At 35.0% G+C, this 23,037-nt stretch overlaps 3 protein-coding genes across 6 annotated transcripts; 1 reads left to right on the top strand and 2 right to left on the bottom strand.

The window, feature by feature from the left end:
• Nucleotides 1-1,720: 1,720 nt before the first annotated feature.
• LOC18046281 (transcription factor IIIB 90 kDa subunit) lies at nucleotides 1,721-10,767 on the bottom strand. 3 transcript variants are annotated; one of them, XM_006443459.2, is made up of 19 exons: nucleotides 10,141-10,767; nucleotides 9,960-10,041; nucleotides 9,764-9,839; nucleotides 9,586-9,671; nucleotides 9,423-9,499; nucleotides 8,849-8,905; nucleotides 8,607-8,719; nucleotides 7,469-7,548; nucleotides 7,283-7,369; nucleotides 6,830-6,910; nucleotides 5,366-5,527; nucleotides 5,139-5,243; nucleotides 4,804-4,876; nucleotides 4,567-4,700; nucleotides 4,394-4,474; nucleotides 3,959-4,096; nucleotides 3,699-3,788; nucleotides 3,356-3,409; nucleotides 1,721-2,355 (listed from the first exon to the last, which is right to left on the bottom strand). In XM_006443459.2, the coding sequence occupies exons 1-19, from the start codon at nucleotides 10,200-10,202 to the stop codon at nucleotides 2,131-2,133; spliced, it is 1,863 nt and encodes a 620-aa protein (XP_006443522.1). In that variant the 5' UTR covers nucleotides 10,203-10,767; the 3' UTR covers nucleotides 1,721-2,130. The 3 variants fall into 3 exon arrangements, with proteins under 3 accessions (XP_006443522.1, XP_024043914.1, XP_024043915.1); XM_024188146.1 differs by lacking the exon at nucleotides 6,830-6,910; XM_024188147.1 differs by lacking the exon at nucleotides 10,141-10,767 and having other exon boundaries at nucleotides 9,764-9,826.
• A 3,585-nt stretch (nucleotides 10,768-14,352) lies between these two features.
• Nucleotides 14,353-17,741, top strand: LOC18046280 (protein QUIRKY). The gene has a single exon (XM_006443453.2). It carries the CDS (start codon nucleotides 14,524-14,526, stop codon nucleotides 17,542-17,544), a length of 3,021 nt encoding a protein of 1,006 aa, XP_006443516.1. The 5' UTR covers nucleotides 14,353-14,523; the 3' UTR covers nucleotides 17,545-17,741.
• A 987-nt stretch (nucleotides 17,742-18,728) lies between these two features.
• Nucleotides 18,729-22,791, bottom strand: LOC18046279 (beta-glucuronosyltransferase GlcAT14A). 2 transcript variants are annotated; one of them, XM_024189827.1, is made up of 5 exons: nucleotides 21,983-22,791; nucleotides 21,777-21,852; nucleotides 21,563-21,678; nucleotides 21,334-21,357; nucleotides 18,729-19,346 (listed from the first exon to the last, which is right to left on the bottom strand). In XM_024189827.1, exons 1-5 carry the CDS (start codon nucleotides 22,485-22,487, stop codon nucleotides 18,832-18,834), a joined length of 1,236 nt encoding a protein of 411 aa, XP_024045595.1. In that variant the 5' UTR covers nucleotides 22,488-22,791; the 3' UTR covers nucleotides 18,729-18,831. The 2 variants fall into 2 exon arrangements, with proteins under 2 accessions (XP_024045595.1, XP_006443515.1); XM_006443452.2 differs by lacking the exon at nucleotides 21,334-21,357 and having other exon boundaries at nucleotides 21,983-22,788.
• Between the last annotated feature and the right edge of the window lie 246 nt (nucleotides 22,792-23,037).

The following is a 23,037-nucleotide window of genomic DNA, read 5'->3' as shown; positions in this document are numbered from 1 at the left end:
GAATAATTTCAGTTAAGCAATATATAATCATAAATAAGAAGGATCACCTGAAAAGATGAGGATAAAGGATAAACCACTTAAAGCATCCTGAAAGACCTTATCAGTTTTTATTTTTTCGTCATATTTTTAAGCATGAATTTATCATAACTTCATGAAATGATGAGGTTTGAATATCTAAATTTAGAACAAGTTGAATGTACTTCAAATGATTGAAAAAAAAATCACATATTAATACACACATACCACTCAAACCACTTATGTGATAAAAGATTTGGGTTGCATTTGTTTTTTTATTTAAAATTTGAATAGGTCTGAATTTAGTTGAAGTCTGAATAGGTTTGAATGAAAATATCTGAATAACATGTTTTTTTTTTTTTTCAAGATCTGAAGAGGAAAACTTAAAAACTAGTAGTTTAAAATAAATATCATTTTAAGTGATGCATATATTTGTTCTTCACAATTTATAATTTTCACAGGTTAATTAGTTTGGTAGCATTAAAAAAATTCTATCATTGTTGATCTTAATTTAAATTTTTAATAAAAGATGTAATGATAACATCAAATTTTATCATAGAATCAGCACTGTTATTTTATTTTTGATTCATCACAATGGACATAATTTGATTTGTTCAATATTTTAGTTTAGTTAATGTATCATATGAATAAAAATTTAAAGCAATTAAAAAAATAACTCCAAGAATAATACAAAAATATTAGGTTTATATATAATATTGGAAATACATAAATTGTTAAGGGTATTTTTGAGATTTGAAATTGAAAATTTTCATTTAAATTTCAGACTTCAGATAAAAATAGATTTTTTTTTTATTTTTTCTATTCAGATAAAATTATCTGACAATAAGTGATAAATTAAAAAAAACAAATAATTTAAAATAAAAAAATGTCTGAAAAAAAGTTAAATTCAGATTTCAACTAAAAAACAAACAACACCTTAGTTTATCAGGGTGCTTTGTTTAAAAAAAAAAAAATCTTATCATTTTGAACCAACAAATATTTCATGAAAGAATAAAAGGGCTAATTAAAATTTCATCTGTATCCATATAAGTAACGGTGGGCGCCCTAATTATTCTTATATGCTGTTGAAAATATATATTCATTCATAATGGAAAATCCTTCTCATGGAAATAGTGACTGCTCGCATCAAACACTTGTCACTAAATTGCTTTTATCAATTGGTCTGCCTCTGCATGATGTGCATGTTATGACATGTGTGTTGTTGCAGCAGCAGCTTTAAGCCTTAGTGCCTCAGTGGTGGTGAATTGATAAATGCAACTCCTATTGTGGATGCTTTGTCAGCTGATTGTTCTCGTCTGCGCAAAGGCCAAATCCTATTAAGCTTTGCTTTCTTTCTTTTCTTCTCGTGTCAGTTTTATTCTCTTAGTCATCACTTTATTTGAGCACCATCTGTAAAACCAACCCAATTAACAAACCTGAAATGGAGCCAGAACAATTAATTACAAGATATGGAAATCTTAGATGAAGCTCCACCTCCAAGGAGTACTACAATTTATTTTTTTTTGGGGGGGTGGTAGGGTTGTATGTATGCTTATCAATGTATGTATAAAAATTTAAATCGACTTGGTTATTAAGAGATTTTTAGCTCTTTTGACAACACGAAGAAACAATAGTGAAATGATAAGCTACTGAATTAAACTGCCAGTTCATTTTTAAGCAGATCTTTGATGAATAGAATTGCATATTGTGTAAAAAATAGTGAATCTACATATATTGATAACAACTGGGGTTCTAAATGTCACAAAACTTGACGTCTTGACCTCTGCACAATACTCAAGTATCAGATTAAATACAACAGCTATTGGTTAAGATCGGATCAAGTACATCTTAGGTTCATTTCTAAGTGTGTCAAGTAATAAAAAGAATGATATAAAAACAAAACTCGCACATCAGAACATGTTACAGCATACACAGTGGAGCAGCAATATGAAGCTGAATAAAGAATCACGATGATTATGAAGGGAGACACCGTGGACAGAGCACTGGTCGATGGCTATCAGCTCCGACAATTTTCAAAGACTGTTCTTTCTTCGTTTTACTTATCCAAGATAGATACAGGAAACATCGACAGAACAAACTGCTTTTCCAAGTTATTCAGAACCCATCGTAATCATAACCATCATCGAAATCGTAAGCTTCGTCTACGTTTCCATAATCCAGTTCATTTTCGTAAGCTTCTCCAACATCTCCATTGGCATCAAAATCACCTTCTGGCCCCAAGTCCTCTGATTCATGCTCTTTTTTCCCATTATTGGGAAACTTGTCATCATAATCAGAATGCGAGTCAGTTCGTTTTTTCTTGGGATTCTCTGAAGTCACCTGCAAGGGAATTTAGACAAAATAATATTCAAATTCAGAGGTCAGACCTTAACTCAATTGCCAGAAGCACATGCTTTCATAAATTCTGAAATTTTGTTACAAACCAAAATATTACAGATGAACAAATGCAAGTGCCAATCTCCAATTTTTCAGTTTCTAATTGTTGATGTCAACAGCAATTGGCTGTGTACAAACACTACCTTATGATTCAATTGTAATCTTTTGAGAGTCAATTTCTGCAAAAAGATATTTTTAAAGAAAAAAGAGAGAAGAAGCTTCATAACATCAATACAGGTTGAAGGATATTAAGATTGCAAATTTGATTTTCTCATCTGAGAATGCTACTACATGTATAAAAAGCTATTTATGCATAGGATTTTGTAGCAGTCTTGGCTATTGTCAATTCTTCAAAGACCAATAATAATACAGAACTTTAAGCATCTTCATCACAAACATGAATTAAAAGATTCTTAACCAGGGAAAAATTATTTCCCAAGAACCTATGGTATTAAAGGAACAGTTATTACCAAAACAATTCTATATTCCACAGAAAAAATTATGACAATGTGATGCAGGTGCACAAGTGAGACCACAAGTAGCATCTAATTTTCATCCTAACACAAAGTATAAATTATCTACCTGTTATCTAAATCCATTTGCTGAAAATTTATCGTTGTCATTCAGTTTTAAGATTCTAGATTGTGGTGCCTAGTAAACATTCTTTAGCCTTTCCTAACTCTCTCTAGTCCAAGAATTTTTTTTTTTAATAATTCTTTTCTAGGTTCTTGTCATACCAACCCAATAAATCAATACCATTGGGCGTCAGTTATAGACAACTGCATAACCTTTAACTAGAAGGTTTGGAATCAATGATGATGCAGCAAATGGATAAAAAGCAAAAATGTAGGTCTATTACCAATCTGAATGAGGCGATTCAAGACAGGGTAAAACAAGAAAAATCCAGGTCATAAAGACAAATGGAGATAGAATAAAGACATACAGAATCATCAAAAAGTTTCTCCAGTACATCATAGTTGATTTTTGAGCTGAGTCTCTGCAAAAAAATCACATGGATACCATTAATAAGGAACTCAAGCAACACGGTTGATACAACCAAGTTGACTATATAATGAACTCTCAAGCACATCCACATACCACATGCCACTTCACTTTAACAATGGTTATCAAGTTTATTATAAATCTATAGGCCGCATAGAGGAGACAAACAAATCAGCTCAGGAAAAGCTGAAGCCTAATTTTGTTTATCACACAGCAGATAAAGAGAAAGTCCAGCTATTGAAATTGTTCCAGGAAACATAAAGAGTTTCAGTCTGATGTGGTACCTTTTTAGTTAGCATCCTGCGTGTAGCTTCTAGAGCAGTTTGAGCAGGACCAGAATTTTTCGCTTCTGCAGCTCGTTTCTGTTGCTTTTCCTGAAATCAAGTGGTCATGAGAAAGAGGTCAAAATACAGAGTTTTAAGATGGCCTCTGACTAAATAGTACTTGTTTAATTATTTAAATGATAGAAGAGATAAGGAATGGATGGAATATAGTCTAGCACAACAGAATCATGTATCTGTCTTCACGTTGTCAAGAAGATCACCTTTCTTGATTTTGCAACAGCCGCAGCTGCAGCAGCGGCAAGCTCCTGTGCAGCTTGCAAGCCCTCTGGGCAGTTCTTGTAACTGGCCTCTAAAGCAGCTTTAGCAGCTGCTGCAGCTGCTTCCTTAGCAGCTTGTTCCTGCAAAAGTTTATAGTGCAATGAGCTCTAGTGCAAATGAATTACCAGCTAAATTTACCTCAATAGTAACACACTATTAAATCACTAAAGTAAGGAAGAGGTTTGTGCCTTACAACCAATACGAAACAATGAAGGCTCTAAAATTTTAAACCCATAAGTTTAAAGAATGGCCTCTTACATTATGAAGAAAATCACTTGATTTATGTGCCACATCATGAATCTTAAGGGTGGCAGATGAGTGAGTGTAAAATAAGCTTAGTAGAACCTTGGGTTTTAACAAAATAAGATTCATGTCACCTCAAGATACTCTCGGTTCATTTCTTCCCAAATTATCTTTTTATAATGCTTCTCCTCCTCATTATGAAGATAGCCATCAACCTGTGTAACATGGTAGGAATTTAATAATTATCCAAATATCAATGAGAAGTCAAAGAAATTACATGAAATGAGAATAGAACTTAATTGTGCACCTCAAAATCATCAATATCAGAAAAGTTGTCCGATCCATCTGAAGCCTCAGTGGTAGCATCAACTCCAGGTGTTTTAGTATGGTCACCCTCACCCTCATTACTGGCTGTCTGCGTAGTACAATTTTTTGGAACCCCTGAAACATTACATTTTTGGAAGAAGAGTTCTCACAATTAACATTGCAAAAATGAAACCAGATAAGCAATAATGCTTCACAAAAATAGATAGGATTAACTTGCCAATACTTTCAGGCTCTGGGGACTGTACTTTATCAACTCTGCTCATAAATGGGCTGTCTGATTCTCTCTCAAACTACCAAAAACAAACCAAAATGAAAAAGAGAATTTATTTTGCTGACAAGCCATTAGAAATCGTGGAGATGAATCAGTATAAACCAAATAACAAAAGAATGCACCGAACACTAAAAACATGAACAATAAAGAATTCAAAATGGTTGAAATGCATATCAAGAGAGAGTGGGCTAGAAAAACCAAAACAGAAAAAATGCAGTAGGGGGTACATGTAATTGCTCATTGTTGTTTAGCCTCTAGCAAGGTGCTGTAATAATACTTACACTTGAATTTTCCTCAGCAGATGCTTTGACCATTCTCTCTCTCTCGGCAACCTGGAAAGCTGGGGGATCTGCTCCTCCCTCAAGTCCTTCAGAAATTGTCATGAACTGCACCAACCAGTAAAAACATGGATCATGATACTCAATGTTATAAATTTATATCAAACTGATGGTCATTACAAATATATAAGATGAGAAGAGAAAAGTTAGGAGAAGGGATGTGAGCTTACTTCTTCATAACAACTTCTACAGAGTCCACAGGCAAAAGGTTTGCCAGTATCCTTGTGTTTACAAAGAACCTCATTCATGCCAGATACTTTTGGCCCATTATTTGGGAGGTTGGCTGCGACACCTTCATGAAGCTCCTTCTTCCTAGCCATGAAATCTTCAATCTAGCAACATGGAAAATAAATGTGGAAATTTTTAAGAAATATTATGATCACACAATTACCAAAACCTAAGTATCAATAAATCAAAGAATAAATTGAGAAAAATAGGAACTACAAAATCGAATAACAAAGAACACATTAACATCAGTCTTATATTCATCAATTAAGCTCTGTTCAAATAGCCTAATATCACTTTAAGTCAAAGAGGAAAAGGAATTAAAAGTTAAGATGTCTTCTATAATTCCCAAGTGATTTAGTGCATCACAATTGATTTTCTAGGTTGACTATATGAGCGACGGATCTTAACTAGAAGTTAATTCTGACCAAGCAGAAAATACATGTCCATGAGTTAAAGTCTAAAAATTACACAACCCAAAGTACAAAACATTACAACAATACAGTCAACATCCTAGCAGTTTTACCATATGCGACATAGCTCTTCAGAGATCTTAGAGTAACAGTACTTTGATAGGGATCAGAGTTAAACTTTGATCTAAAAGGTCGCACGATTCATTAAGAATCTTGGTAAAATAAGTTTGGGAATTAGAGATAGGGAATCTATGTATACAAGCATGAAACAAGCAAGGTTTTCTAGAGTATGCCTAAATCTGCAAGAGGTAAACCAAGTTTATTTTTGATAAGCTTAATATACATATTACATAGACTAAGCAAGGGAAAGCTGTAAGTAAGCTCGGTTAAATAACCAGAGAGATAATCAAAGCAAGTTACTTCCAACTGCCAACAATTTTTCTTTCTTTGTTTTCTTTTCTTTTAAAACCCAGACATCCTCAGTTGAACTGGGGACTAAAGGATGACATACAACCCAGTAGTTAGGAAACTTGTGTGATGTAATATGTCACGTACGTAACCGACAAGGGATTTAATCTTTTGACCTCTAGGTACATTCAATAGATTCAGGTTTCAACTAAAAATGAGTTGAAGACCAAATAACTCAAATCAAACTTGACTAAATTCTGAATATACCCCTAATCTGCGGCAACTGCTAAACTTACAGCTATATCCTAAATACAAAACTTGGCCATAACTCCTAAATTAGCATTCCCACTCAAATCGACTCACTCTTTAACTGATGATAACTATATTACATGCAATTCATCAGATGTCATAAAATAAAAATCTTAATAAAAACCTTAACTTGCTAAAATTGCATCATAAGTTCAGAAGAACATATATTAATTCTAGATTTATAACCTTATTCAAACATCAATACCCTGAAACATTGCATTTATACTTTCATGTTCAAGATAGTTAAGCTTTATGAAAAGCATATTGCAACAAACATACTGTTAAGCTTCCAGAATCCGTATTCTCAAATTCAATCAACCGCTTCATCAACGTTGCTTCACATATATGCACAATCTTGACCTGATGAATATTTATAACATGCATCAAGTAGATAGGGTTAAAAGATTAAATGTCAAACGTTAGAGTACCTGCACAATAAACAAGTAAAAAGGAGAGAGTATGAAAGAGAAAATTCTAGCAGGATTAAAATGTAGGAAGACATGAAATCAGGAAAGAAACATTCCGATAAGAAAAACATAGCATCCATCACAGAACTTGTAGAAAAACATTCAGTATTATAATCTTGGCAGTATAAAGCAAATGATATTCCATCCATTCTGTATGCAAAATATTTCACTAGGAAAAAAAAATAAAACAAAAAGAAATTTAGCAGTTAACCTTATATGCCATCATCAAATCAAAAAGTAAAATCAGACTGTGACCTTTACTTACAATGTCCGACTTGGAAAACTTGAGACCATGTGTCAGTGCAGATATGTACAGTGCAGCACCACATAGTCCACTAGGCTTTCTCCCTGTCTGTAAATCAATGTCATACATATTTCAACTTTTAAGATCACCAATTAAGCCTAGTGCCCAAACTAAATCAAAGTAAAATATGGGAAGGCAGTATTAAACCGTTATCCAATCCCGTTTCATGCTAGCTAGAATGTCTCGAGCAGTATCGCAAACCTTTTTATTCCCACCTGGTAATAAACCTGCAAAGCATATTGGTGACATGTCTCTCTAATTAAACGCGTATGTGTATATGTCATATTGGATACTCAGCCAATCTAAACTAAGATCAAAGACTTATAGTGCATATACAATTTTTTTTTTTGCAAACATGAAATCAATGTTGATTAATAATACTAAATCCAAATAAATTATAGTCAATGTCTCAAGTAGATTATTATAAACATGGAAGAAGACAGGAGATGTTAAAATGAGAGCCTAGATTTAATCAATCCTAATCATCTACAAACATGTAGATATTATCAAATAAAAGATTCCAATCCCAAACTAGTCAATCAAAACAAATCTATTGCTAAAACAATTTAACTTGCAAAAAACAATGAACTAGAGATGAAAATTTAAAACCAAAGATTGACAGTAGTAGAACAAAACAAGGCCCTCATAGGATAAAAAAACTGGGTTCAGACCCCTGAAATGCTTATCTACAATTAAGTACAGGATAAGGCAGATAGCCTTTTGTGTTCACCCGTTTCATAAAAATAAAGGCTCAAACTACCATTGCAACAGATTCTTTTATCCAACTAAATACTCCATAATTTGAGTTAAGTAAGAAACAAGAATATAGTTCCTACCCATTGAGGTTAAAAAAAATATATATCATCATCTGGTTTGATAAGTTGCAAGCAATGTCTAAAATCCTATGATAAGTGAGCAATACTTCATCTCTATCCTCAAGACCAGCTTAAACAAGAATTCTCAAAAACAAAAAAGTTAATACGATGCAATTACAAATACAATTATCAGATATGTATATGCCACTTGGAGGAAAATCGTCAAGAGCAAGCACTAATATTTAGTTCAGGCCTTTCTTCAGGCAATGACCTCATAGATGTAGCAAACAAATACTCAATGTGGAATAAGAGGTAATTGTTCTAAATAAACAAGATTGAATGAAAACCTTTAAGAAAACTTTTAAAGACTAATCACCAACTGAGATAGAAATTTCATAAGCCACTAGTTCCAACTAAAACTTAAAAGAAGAACAAAGTGAATCATCGTCCAATATATTAAAGAAACTTACGGTCTGTAAATTTATGCAAAAAGATCGAAGGATCAACTTGTTTTAGTACATTGGATTCATCTGCAATGTATAGCACTTGGCAAAGCTGCAAATATACAGCACCGAGCTCGTAACTGCAAATTTAGACGAAAGACATAACGAGTTCATAGATGCACACACTAAAAGGTGTATCAATAGTAAAAACATCATTATATTGATGAGCAAAATTAATAAAAACAGGAAAATGAGAAAAGCTTCCTTACACATTTATATTCAAGTAATTTGAAAAATCAATAAGAAGAAATGGCTTGCTCTTTTGCCTGCAGAAAAGAGAAAGAAGATCTCACATTTCAAATCAAAGATAGAAAATGTGCCTATACCCATTTTGCATCCATTTTTCATTTATACTATCCAATTACCGTCAAATTAAAGTAAAAACTTTTTTTTTTCATTAAATATCATCTACTGTGGATTCTGGTATGGGTATATTAACTATAGATTTAGATATGGCTAGAGCTAATCTGATCAAAGGATCAAATTAAGTATGTTCAAAGAATATATATCAAAGGTTTCGAAACTTCTATTATTCAGATGAATGAATGCTAATTGAAATTATTTTTTCATCTTCTTAATTCTTCCCGGCAGACTTTCTCTAAAAATTCACGATCATCTCCTTCCAATCTCAAAAGTTCCCATCTTGTGTGTGCAAATTGATGCCCTTTCTGTTGCATCCTCGTGTTTTGGCTACCGACTATTATATCAGTGTCGACAGTAGAGACAACCATGCCCATGTCTAAAAACCATAGTGCAAATATAATGGAGGAAAGAATATCATACCGGCAAGCAAGGTAAAGACAAGAAGCCTGTACTTGCTCTGTTCTGCGCCCCTTAGTAAAATTGCGAGCAACAGCAATCTTCAAGAGTCAGATTAAAAAATTAGTGAAATTGATTTAAAAGATGCACTACTAATAACAATGTTATTAGCAGCAGCGAAACATACTCCATAAAAGCGTTTAGCTACGTGAACAATCTCATCACTTTCACCAATATTTAAAGCATTCTTCATTTGTCTCATATCATCAAAAGCTGCAATATCAAAAGAAATCAACTCCCCAAAAACAAATAACCGACACTCAGGATAGAAACCATAAATCAAGCACACTACTGAACAAGAAGACCTTTTTCCATTAGCCGTTCTCGTGAAGCTCCATATTCACTTTGAATTGTCCTCACGAAATTTCCTGACAATTGGCTCTACAAATAAGATATCAACCAATGAACAGATAACTAATCACTTCAACAACCCACAAAAAGATTAACATAAATACTTTCATCAAGCACTAAAAACAAAAATATATATTACAAATAAGATACCTGGCCGGCCGCATTCTTAACAAATGTGGCTTCGGTAGAGAAATTGTGATCTTCTAACACCTTCCCGCACCGGTCACAGCATCTTAAAATTCACCCACATAAACCAAAATACAAATCAATGAATCACAAAAATAATTAATAACGGAATTAGACCCACATCAGGGTAAAAAAAAAAACATACAATTGAGAATCATAAGGGCGGTGTCCAGTAACATGTCTTGCACAACTACTGCACCACACCATTATTTTCTATTTAACAAAAATAACTTCTTTAAATCCACTAAACCCCGGAAATTGAAAAAAAAAAGGGGAAAAAAACAGAGTTGAAGATTTGTGGGTGATGGTGGGCTGGGCTATAAGAGTGTGAGTTTAGGGTTTAAGAAACAGTGGTGCGGTAGTGAAGAAGACAGAAGAAGAAATCGTATGAGGTTGTAATTTGTAAAGCTCCTGCTTGAACCAGTTGGGATTTTGGGATTTTAATACGCAGGATTTTTTATGGTGACACGTGGTGAGTTGTGACTGGCTTTGAAGTGGTATCTTGGGAAAGCAACGTAACCGATTTGCGCGGGTTTTCTCAGTTCTAGGGCACGACTGTCGCGGTTAGGGAGGGTGGGGGAGGCTCCCCTTTTTATTTAAAAAACAAAAAAAAAAAAACAAAAAGGTAGGGAAGAAAATTGGAAATTTAGTAAATGTGGAAGTAAATTTTTTATTTTGCCCCAAACCGCAGCGGCGGCGGCTTTGATCACCCTCTTTATTTGCCTGAACTACTCAAAAGTTTCATTCTGAAATAGGGAGAGGTGACAATTACATTTTGGGGTTTGGGCTGTAGTCACCCTTTACTTTTTTAAATAAAAATAAATAATTAAATCAAATAAGAATTCGTTAGTGTTTGAATGAGTTTGTTTTCAAGAAATTTGCTTTTATTGATAATTTATGTTCAAATTAATTTGGATTTTGTCCACATTTTATTTTTAAAAAAAATTAATTTGAGATTTGTCCACCTCTCACCTTTAAAAAAATGACATAAAAGTATTTAAAAATAAAAATAAAATTACTCTAAACTATTTTGTAGAATTTAAAATCTCACTTAGCAAATGTCTAAGTATAATTAAGTCTATACAATTTTAGTGTTCTCATATTTGTAGAGAAGATAATGGTATCACAGACACTTTAGCCCACATTGGTTTGAGTTTTCTAAATTTAAAAGATTGAAATTATCTTCTAATACAAACTATAAAATCTTTACTCGATAATTATCGGGGACGCCCAAGTATCGTATTTCTTAATCTTTTGTGGTTTACTTATACATCTCGAATTGTATTGATTATTTATAAGAATTATGCCGGCTTTGTCAATTCCATATAAACTTTGTATCTTATTTCTTGTTACCATATAGATTGTGCCTTTTTTGAGTTTTATTTAAAAATATAACTAATTATGTCGCATCGATATATATTATAGAAAATTTAAAGTTGTATCATCACTATGTTTAAAAGATCGTATTAAAAGATTAATACAAGGACATATGTGGTTTGAAACTTTTGATGAAGCATGAGATTTGAAATACGATTTGAAACTTTTGTTTATAACATTAGATGATACGTTTGAGTCCGACAGACAAACATAGAAAGTGCCTCCCACGTTGAAAAGAAACTTTTCAAAGAAGTGAACATTAATATAAACACTCTCCAGCAACACGACATCGCAACAGTTACAAACGACATGTTAGGAGCTTAATAACGGGCTCAAAGCCTCCAAATTTTCAAATAGGAGCACTTATTCAATCTCCAGTAGCATGCATCTTACATATATTAATTGAGATTTAGGGTGCATTTGGGGTTGAGGTGTATTGTGGAAAAAAAAATTATAATTATGAAACAAGAGTTAGTAATATGTAGTAAATATAAATTTTAAATAATAATTTTGACAAAATTATTAAAGATATAAAAGATTTTTCATGATACAAGTAAAAAATCACATCAGTACAACTTTTAAATTACAATAATTATTGTTTACTAAACACTTTAGTACTATAGTTCAGAAATTACAGTTGACGAACCTCAATTCCAAATGCACCCTTAACCGAGAAGGCTCATCAATTTTATAATTAATATTGTTAAAAAATGAAACATCGTACGAGATTTTCCGTTTCTAAATAAAAATAAAATAAAAAAAGGACTCAAATATAAAAAAAATGCGTGCATGTTAAACCTGAGTATTCATTACTAACTCGACAAAGATCCCAAATAAAACCACCCATGTGACATTAAACTATTTATAGCCAAGGAACAGAATCTACAGAACAGCATTTGGTGTTATTTTTAGTTTATTTTATAAATGGGGAAATTTTATAAATAATTAAAAAGAAAAAAACCAACTTTCATTGTAAATTCGACTTTATCTTTTTTTTATATATATATATAATATGATAAATACTGCTTGATACAGTCATCCACTATAAGACAGCATTATGATATTAATCAGGGATTCAGTGCCCGTACTGTAAATGGCGCATTTTTTAAATAATTTTACACACATCGAGCGGTTGATATTGTAACATGATCAAATCTGGAAACCATGTTTTTAAAATCATTTTTTTTTTTAAATATATATATGTAAAGAGTGACCAGACCTAAAAGAAGCACAAGAACAAAGAAACGTTCACTTTGGCAGGGAAGTGCAAGTGGCCACTTGTGTGCCTCCTCTTTCTTTTTACATGAAGTTGCTCGGAGAGCCAGCAGCCAAATAAACTGAACTGAATTTTTTGTTATGAGAATCTTGATCTCTAATCTATATATTCTCTTTGTTTGTTTTAAAATTCTAAACTTGAGAGCTCGTTATGTTAATTGCCCTTTTCGTTTAACGCAATTGCCCAAATGACATCTCCAAACACCAACGATCATTGTGCAACTTATTACCCTTCAAAATCGGCAATTATTGTTGGGGCCAATTTGATAATATTATAATTTTAAAATAATTATTGTTATTTGTACTGTAAAGATAATTAGTTGTGAAAAAAATCAGTTAAATATTCAATAAAATTTATTTTTAAAAATACTATAAGTTTTTAAAACTATCGTATATATTTGATAAATTGCTGTAAGAATATAAATAACTGAATTAAACACAATGTTGAATAAAATTTATTTAAATATTTATAAATAAGTATATATATATATAAATTTTTTATTGTTTACATATAACTAAAATAAATATTTTATATCATTAATTTTATTTGTTATTCTGTTTCATTATAAATGATAATAACAATAATATTCTTAAAGTTAATGATTTTATTTCTTAATTAGTAAGAATAATTTTAAACTTTTTTCAATACATATGATGACATATATGAAATTATATGAAGTATAAAAGTCAGTTTCTAAATCAAATTTTGAAAAAATTTCTCCTTCCCTGCTTTTTATAATCTACTGTAATAGAGTGATTTACTTTTGAAAAAGATTTACCAAATACTAAAATTATCTTTTACCTTTTCAAAATTAAGGCTTATAAAGGTAATTCTAAATTAGCCCTTAATCTTTATAATTCTTAAGTATTTATTTAATCCTTATTATTTGGAATATGTTCAAGATAATCTAACTGTTAATTATGTTACAATGTCCTTTTTCTAATTTTTTTTTAATTTTTACACCAATATCTTTGATTCTTTTTAACAGTTGTGAGAAGAGGAATTAAAAAAAAAAGTATTTTATCAAATTAACCCTAAAAGAAAAGAAAATTATTAAAAGACAAAAAGCAAAGGATGATTTGTTAAAAAGTAATGCTACACATCTTAATTTTTTTATTCTAAAAAATTATCCTAAATAATGTATTATTTATCAATTAGTTAGTGAGATAATACAATTAATTCACCTGAATCTTATAAATAATTATCAACCACTCATTTAATAACACATTATTTAAGATAAATTTTTAAAATAAAAAATTTTAAATATATAACACTACTTTATTAAAAAGTTGGTGCTGCTGTTGTGGTTTCCATTCAATTTATCGCGAGTATTAACTGGTGGACGGTGAATTCATGATTGAACCTGTCATTTTCATGATTATCACGTGTAAATAAACGTAACTTGGAGCGAATTCATTTCACTGGTGGACGGTGAATTCATTTCACTGCAAATGACCACGATAAACGTAACTTAGATCGATCCTAAGAATAATAGCAATATTGCAAATGACCACAAAACCAGGTCCCATTACAGAAAGTCCCGCTATCCAAAAATACACTCAGCAGTCATGAGTCAGCACCAGGCGCGCTGCTCACCGGTTCACCCACGCTACTCTTGCCTATCTGCCCCCGTACGAATCAAAAATCTCTACCCCCAAGATTACGCCACGTGTTCACGCTCTTCCTACGTGTCCGTTCCGACGTGTCCCGCTCCCCCACTCCCCTTTTTAATTTCCCCAACCGGTCCCTCTCTACCTCCATTTCAGACAAGACACACGCCATCACTTTCTTTTCATTCACTTTCCTTCTCTCAACTCAAAACTCTAACAAGAAATCAGTTTTGTATAATCTCAACGTCTTTGAATCTCGATCTCAATGGCGGAAAGTTGCAATAGAAAGCTGATCGTCGAGGTCTGCAACGCGAAGAACTTGATGCCGAAAGATGGCCAAGGGACGGCGAGTGCCTATGTGATAGTGGACTTCGACGGACAGAGAAGAAGAACGAAGACCAAGTTCAGAGATCTCAACCCGCAGTGGGACGAGAGGCTCGAGTTTCTCGTTCACGACGCGGAGTCCATGCCTACGGAAATCTTGGAGATAAATCTTTACAACGATAAGAAGACTGGCAAGAGAAGCACTTTTCTCGGAAAAGTTAAAATTGCTGGAAGCACTTTTGCGAAAGTTGGATCCGAGAGTTTGGTTTACCATCCCTTAGAGAAGAGGAGCGTTTTTTCGCAGATTAAAGGAGAGATCGGGCTCAAGGTTTATTATATAGACGAGGATCCACCGGCGCCCGCGCCGGAAGCTGCTGCTGTTGCAGAACCTGCGACAAAGCCGGAGGCCGCGGTGGAGGATAAGCCACCGGAGAAAGCTGTAGGAGAGGAGAAAAAAGAAGAGAAACCAGCGACGGTGGAGGGGAAGAAAGAAGAAGAGAAACCTAAAGTGGAGGAAAAACCTAAAGAAGAAAAACCACCGGAGGAGAATACAAATCCTAAGCCAGCAGAGGCTCCTCCGGCGGCAGCGGCAGTAGCGGCTACACCGGTTGAGTTGCAGAATCCTCCTTTAGCTCAAAGCGATAAACCGAGCAATGCAAAAGATAAAACCACAGTAACGGAGACAAAAACTCAAGAGCTTCGCCTTAACGAGCATGAGCTCCGGGCTCTAACAAGCGATCGGAGTCGCAGCGCTTACGATCTTGTTGATCGCATGCCGTTTTTGTATGTTCGAGTGCTCAAAGCTAAGCGAGCCGGTAACGTATCTAACGGCTCGTTGTACGCTAAGCTGGTGATTGGTACTCATAGTATCAAAACTAAAAGCCAGCCTGATAAAGACTGGGACCAGGTTTTTGCATTTGATAAAGAAGGCTTGAATTCGACCTCGCTTGAGGTTTCAGTTTGGAGCGAGGAGAAGAAAGAAAATGAAGAGTGCACTGAGAATTGTTTGGGAACGGTGTCGTTTGATTTGCAGGAGGTACCCAAGAGGGTGCCTCCGGATAGTCCTTTAGCTCCACAGTGGTACAGTTTGGAATCAGAGAAGTTACCGGGAAATGACGTTATGCTCGCCGTTTGGATAGGGACTCAGGCTGATGAAGCGTTTCAGGAGGCCTGGCAATCGGATTCCGGTGGGTTGATACCGGAGACTCGAGCCAAGGTGTACCTCTCGCCCAAGCTTTGGTATTTGAGATTAACGGTTATCCAAACCCAAGATTTGCAGCCTGGTTCGGGATCCGAGCCTAAGGTTAGGAGCCCTGAGCTCTATGTCAAAGGTCAGCTTGGAGCCCAACTTTTCAAAACGGGCCGGACTTCTGTGGGGCTTTCCCCATCCAGCTCCGCTAACCCGACTTGGAATGAGGATTTGGTTTTTGTTGCCGCTGAGCCGTTTGAGCCGTTTTTGGTGGTGACTGTTGAGGATGTGACCAATGGGTGCTCTGTGGGCCATGCCAGAATTCAAATGTCAACAGTGGAACGTAGGATTGATGATCGAGCGGAGCCAAAATCAAGATGGTTCAATTTGGTTGGTGATGAGACACGGCCGTACGCAGGGAGGATACACCTGCGAGTCTGTTTGGAAGGTGGCTACCACGTGTTAGATGAGGCTGCTCACGTGACTAGTGATGTTCGAGCCGCCGCTAAACAGTTAGCCAAGTCTCCTATTGGTTTACTGGAGGTGGGTATTCGAGGTGCCACTAATCTGCTTCCTGTGAAGACTAAAGATGGTACACGTGGCACTACTGATGCTTATGTGGTGGCCAAGTATGGGCCAAAATGGGTCCGTACCCGTACGATCCTCGATCGATTTAATCCACGGTGGAATGAACAGTACACTTGGGATGTCTATGATCCATGTACGGTGCTCACGATTGGTGTATTTGATAATGGACGGTACAAGCGTGATGAAGCAGGGAAGCCAGGGAAAGATGTTAGAGTGGGAAAAATACGTGTACGGCTGTCGACGCTTGACACAAATCGGGTGTATCTCAATTCATATTCCCTCACTGTATTGCTGCCAGGTGGGGCCAAAAAGATGGGAGAGATTGAGATTGCTGTTAGATTTACTTGTTCATCATGGCTAAACTTGATTCAAGCATATGCAACACCAATGCTACCGAGAATGCATTATGTGCGCCCACTGGGTCCAGCTCAACAAGACATACTGCGCCACACGGCTATGCGTATAGTCACGGCTCGGCTCGCACGCTCCGAGCCACCGTTGGGACAGGAAGTTGTTCAATTCATGTTGGATACAGACACACACGTGTGGAGCATGAGGAGAAGCAAGGCTAATTGGTTCCGGGTCGTGGGCTGTTTGACGCGTGCCGCAACTTTGGCGCGTTGGTTGGACGGGATACGCACGTGGGCACACACACCCACTACAATTTTAGTGCACGTGCTGCTGGTTGCAGTCGTGTTGTGTCCACATCTAGTGCTCCCCACCGTATTCATGTACGCCTTCTTGATCGTAGCGTTGAGATTTCGTTACCGCCAAAGGGTCCCACAAAACATGGACCCAAGGCTCTCTTACGTAGACGTGGTTGGCCCTGATGAGCTTGATGAGGAATTCGATGGGTTCCCCACATCGCGGCCCTCCGAAGTAGTCCGTATCCGATACGACCGGTTAAGGGCATTGGCAGGGAGGGCCCAGACCTTATTAGGTGACGTGGCAGCACAAGGGGAGAGATTGGAGGCATTGTTTAACTGGAGGGACCCACGAGCCACGTGGATTTTTGTGGTGCTTTGCTTAGTAGCTTCTTTGGTGTTTTATGCGGTGCCGTTTAAGCTGTTCGTCCTCGGTTCTGGATTTTATTACTTGCGTCATCCGAGGTTTCGAGGCGACATGCCGTCTGTTCCCGTCAACTTTGTACGGCGACTGCCGTCTCTTTCTGATCAAATTCTCTAAAACTCACGGCTCGTGGCACAGTTAATTAGGTTATGTGATGGATTTTTTTTTGGGGGGGTTATTTAATATAAAATATTGTCTTAATGTTTAAGTAATGGGATTCTTTTTTGGGTTAATGAAAGAATAATAGTGAGGTTTAAAAAAGATCTTCTTGAAATTGGAACAAAGTGGAAAAAGTGACCGTTGGTGATTGTTGTCTGTGGGGCATTGAACTTTTTTCTCGTTACATGCATTTAAAAGTAAAGTGTTTATTGATAACACAAATGGGGAATGTGACCGTTAAGTGGAGCGGACGAACTAGCATAATTGAATTGCAAGCAATCGGGAGCTGAAGATTAATAAGCCTCTTCGGTATTTTTTTTTTTTTTTTATAACACCTGTTTTCATTTTTTTTTTTCAAAATTTTAATGTGATTCAGTGGGTAGTTCTTAAAATATGAATGGTAAAATATGCAAATCAAAGTCCACTTAATAGTTGTAATTGAGAAAACAAATTAAACATGTTTTGGTATTCTTCGAAACAAATTATAAAATACTTAAAAAAATAAATTCATAAAATACTTTCCAATAAATAATTTCACTTTCTACTTTCTTTCCTCCCTCACCAACTTCTTCTTCGTCATCTCTCAACTTTCATCTCGCATTCTTCCTCATGTCTCGTGCCTCAAATGACTTTTTATCACTCTAAAGACCTCAATTTTTTTTTCTCAGCAATTAATATCCAATATTATCATTTAATGGATCAAAGTAATATCAATATCAATATAAAGAGGAGCGGACGAACTAGCATAATTGAATCACAAGAAATCGGGAGCTGAAGATCAAGCCCGTTCGGTATTGTTTTATAACACCTATTTTCATTTTTTGCTTTCAAAAATTTAATTTGATACATATTCGGGGGCCAATTTATAAAATATGAATTGTAAAACATGTAAAACAGAGTCCACTTGATAGTTATAATTGAGAAAACAAGTAAAACATGTTTTGGATGTTCTTTGAAATAAATTCATAAAATATTTTTCAAGAAATAATTTCACTTTCTACTTTCTTCTCTCTCTCACCAACTTTTTTTTCTTCATTAATTATTCGGTTCTCCCACTTGCAGACATTCTTCGTCGTCTCTCGACAATTAATATGCAATATTATCGTCAATAGATCAAATAATATGAATATCAATGCATTCATATCGCCTTCCATACACATTTTAAACAGTCATTACTGATTCCAAACCAATTATGACAGTACATGCGTGAGATTTATTTTTTAAAAAAAATTTAACGAATTTAATTTATCTACATTGCCTCTTTGTAAAATTCCTAGCTGAAATAAGCTTTGTTAGTAAATTTTTCAACCTCCTAGACCCCGGACCAGGTCTCAAAACACCATAACTCTCACTTTGGAAACCGGAGCATGCCTGATCTCTTTCGCTCTCCGAACACCAACCCCCGTAGGTGTATCTCCTCCGGTGCCTCTTCAGGAGATCGCGATCAATTTTGTCAAGAACTGGGCTGTTCTTCTTGAACTTTCTGGCAAACGGGCGGCTGCTCAGGACCATTCTTCGGAAATCTTTGAGCCCGAGGGACCTGGGATGCTGCTTCGGAGGCGTATCCCAAGTAATGTAATGAAGGTCGTGGTTCGCCGTGGTGTTTTTGTAGTCCTCAGAGTTGCAGATAACCGTCTGGAAATATCCTTCAGGAGAAGATACAAAGTTGGTGTAGTAAAGTAGGAGAGACCTGGGCAAATTGTCCCAACCCATTATGCAGTACTCAGCAAATGGTCTTGATAATATTGTCCAAGCTGAACCTGCAGATTCATCAGAAATATAACATTATTTTTGGATCGTGAAATCAACACAAAATGCAAATGCTGTTCTTCTCGGTGAAAAAATGGATGCATGTGAACTTTAATGTAATTATTTGTACGTAACAAACGGATTTTTAATACAAGGTAATTAATTTTGCCTTCCAAATTAGTTGCCTCTCCCAGCTCAGCATCTGGCTTTCATAAACAATTAAGAAGTGAGTGCTGTCTTTCTTTTGTAAAATCTAGAATGCCCCGTAAGAGAAAGAAATCACGTGGAACCACGTCGGCATAACAACCTTTGGCATGTGCAAAATCTGAGATTTTGCAGGGTTCCTAAATCCTTTTGCTCTTTCTTGAAGGCTAGTTAGTAAATGGTTTAAGTGAAGCTTTAAATAAATGACAAACTTTTTAACCATTAAAGAAGGAACAAGAAGAAAAAGAACTTAAAGTGGGACTATGGATTTTGTTATTCTGATGCTCAACAATTTCAAAGGTCGTTCTTAGGTTAATATAATTTTGAATACCTTTTGTTTCCCCTTTGTTACCAATTTAATTGAAACCACACAGTTCATTATCTAACATCATGTGAGCATATATGGCTTCTTAAATACTAAAGTTAAATTCCTTTCACACAAACTTAAATTTATTAAATGGTCGGGCCGACATAGTTAGGTTTGATTAGATTGTCAAAAACATAGCATCATTTACAGCTCACAACCACCAGCTACCTACCAAGAGATGGTTAAAATATGGCATGCAAAAATATAGAAAACAGGGGACTGAAAAGGACGTTTAACATGCTCCATTTTCGCCACTTGGGCTTGTAGCCCAGTGGTGAACCATTGCCCTCAAAGTTAAGCATTATTATGAGGGCAATGGTTCGAGTCCCCACGGACTCAACCTCCTTTAATTAAACATAATTGTGTGGAGACTTCTTATAACGTCTTTCTCCCTTGCGAAATGCGAGTGGAGTAGAGACATCCCTCCTCTGTGAGGGGTATTTGGATGTGCATGTACTTCATAAAATAAAAATGTAATAATATAAGTCTCATGTATATATATATGATTGTAAATATCAGTGTAATGACCTGCTGTCATAGCAGTTGTATATATATCTCTGTGTAATACAGTAACCAACTGATGCTTAATCAGTTTCAAAAAAAAAAAAAAAACATGCTCCATTTTCGCAACATTACCTACAAAATACATTAATGCTTCATTTTGGACTTCGTTCAAAATTACACATCTAATTTTGGTAGTTTTTTTATTTTTAATCTCCACTGTATACTACTTTGCATCACTAGAAAGTAGTGTTTTATGATTATTAGTAAAAGCTTATGTCTCTAAACATCTAAGCTTATAACTTATCCCACGCTCGCGGCTAATCATTAGAACAACCATTCAGGTTAAAAAGCGTTTAATAAAAAACAATCACCCCTTCTGTATTATTGATAAATAATAAGCTTTGGGAACCTTAAAATGTATTAAGATCAAGTTGGTATATTAAAGAAACTAATAATTTATCATAAGTGATTAATTGACCTTGCTTCTCGGTGACACCGTTCTTTCTTCTTTCAAGTACACTACTAACTTACAAAAGAGTTGCTCGATGTTGGCTTCAATTAGGTGTAGGGTCGCACTCAACCATCTCTCAAGCAAAATAACGATTATGATGTCCATAAGTAGAAAATTACAGAAAATAATGTATTTTTCCTAGTGTCAGAAGCTTATAAGTGTGTCCCCAGGAAAATTTTAAAAAAAGGAAAATACTTTTTAGCCAGAATATATAAACAAAAGTTGAGAAGGACTTGTTGATGGCAGCTGGTGCCGCAAGGAAAAAGACAACTTGGTTGTACAAAAATGTAATGAACAAAAATTTGGAAACACAAGAAGATATCAACTATGTTGAACACAGGGTCCCCTGTCCAAAATACCCCACCGAAAAATATAATTTATTCCACTTCAAAAGCTTTAAAAGAACATGTACCGTGTTCCTTTGGGTGCGTGTCTTCTTCACTTGTTCAGAAGTTCACATGCAAAAGTGATAAGTTAAAAATCTCTCTTTTCTTTTCTTTTTTTTATCTAAAATAATAAAGTGTTGAAGCTTAGTGTGTATGGAATCATGTGAAGATGATATATATGGCCATCTTTTTATTTGAGACAGTGAAAGGAAAAAAAAATTATATAAAGAAGAATATTGGGGAAAGTTGTAAAACCTGTATAGAGCTTGAAAGCAGAAGGAATACTCCTTTGTTTAATCACCCACCAGATCTCTGATTTGTTGAGGCTATAAAGCCCTGGATCTATTATTATTGGCTTTGCTCTCTTATTCCTGAAAATTCTAACAACATTTAATTTTTCTTTTTAAGAAAACAAATAGAAAAAACCCATTAGTAATAATAATAATAATAATGTCTTGAGTACTCTTACATTTTCCAACCCAAGTGACTGCTATGCTGTATGAAATTGAGATCTCTTGGCAAGTCAGAAAATGCTTCAATCAGATCTGAAAACCCCAGAAATTATATGTCACAAAATTAAGCAATAATAATAATAATAATAATATTGACGACGACGACGACGATAATACTATACGCTAAGAAGCTGAAAAAAGAACTTAAGGCCACTCACCATACCATCTTGAGTTACCAAGGGATAATCAGAAGCACTAAGATTAATAAACCAATCCCATTTGCAGCACCTCAAGAGCATGGCAATTGCATGGAGAGTTGTAGCGAGCATAGTGGGGCCTCTGTAAGTGACCAAATTTGGTTTGCCAACAATATAAACATTGTTCACCATTCTGAAAACAGGTTCATTTGCCACAAACTCAGCAATCTCTCTCTGCTCTTTCTCTGGGGCTTCTCTGTCCATGTGAATAAGATAGTGGTTTCCAGGATGGTAAAGAGCAAGCAAGGCTCTCTTCAGCTTGATTGTGTCACCTTTTGATGCTGAAAGCAGGTATGCAAATGTTACTGGATATGAGGAGTTGTTGGATTTGAGTGTGATTTTGTTCGAGGTCATGATGATTGGGTTGAATTTGTACAAGGAAGTGAATCGTTTTGCTGGGGTTGAAATGTAAACAAAGCATAAGAAGACTGAAGTTAACATGAACAAAGTCACAAAAACTTTGATCCCCATTTTCTTAAGGAAACAATTTGAGAGAAGTTGAAAGGCTGGAGGTAGTTTAAGTGGTTAAAAGTGAAGAGAGTTTTGGCCTTTGGGTTGAGTGAGAAGGAGGTTATACCAAAAAATAATAATAATAATAATAATGGCATTAGGGAAGTGTGTGGTGGAGTTGATTAGATTTAGATTTAGATCTTTGGCTCTTTTTGGAGTTTGGAGGGTTCCTTGCTTTGAATTGAAGGACTCCCAAGAGTCACCATCTCAATTTTTAGTTGGGAAATTTTTGGCACTTTATGGAGGTTGAAGTTTGCTATATTGCCTATAGTTTTAGAGAAGGAAAGATCAGTGTTGGATTGGGCTTTTGTGGAAATAAAGTAGGAGTGGAGCTTTATTGCTTTAACACCCCCTCTAAAAATTTTATAACTCTCCTTCTAAATTTTATTTCTTAAAATATTTCAGTTTAATTTATAAAATATTAACCATTTATTAAAATAAACGTTTTTTCATTAAATTTCACTCTAAGAAAAGAATATGTCTCTCAAGTTTTTAGTTATAAAACAAATAA

The sequence above is a fragment of the Citrus clementina genome, unplaced genomic scaffold (genome assembly GCF_000493195.1).
Source record: "Citrus clementina cultivar Clemenules unplaced genomic scaffold, Citrus_clementina_v1.0 scaffold_3, whole genome shotgun sequence".
Taxonomy (NCBI): domain Eukaryota; kingdom Viridiplantae; phylum Streptophyta; class Magnoliopsida; order Sapindales; family Rutaceae; genus Citrus; species Citrus x clementina.
Note: the sequence above shows the minus strand (reverse complement) of the source record. Positions and strands in the feature narration are given on the sequence as shown.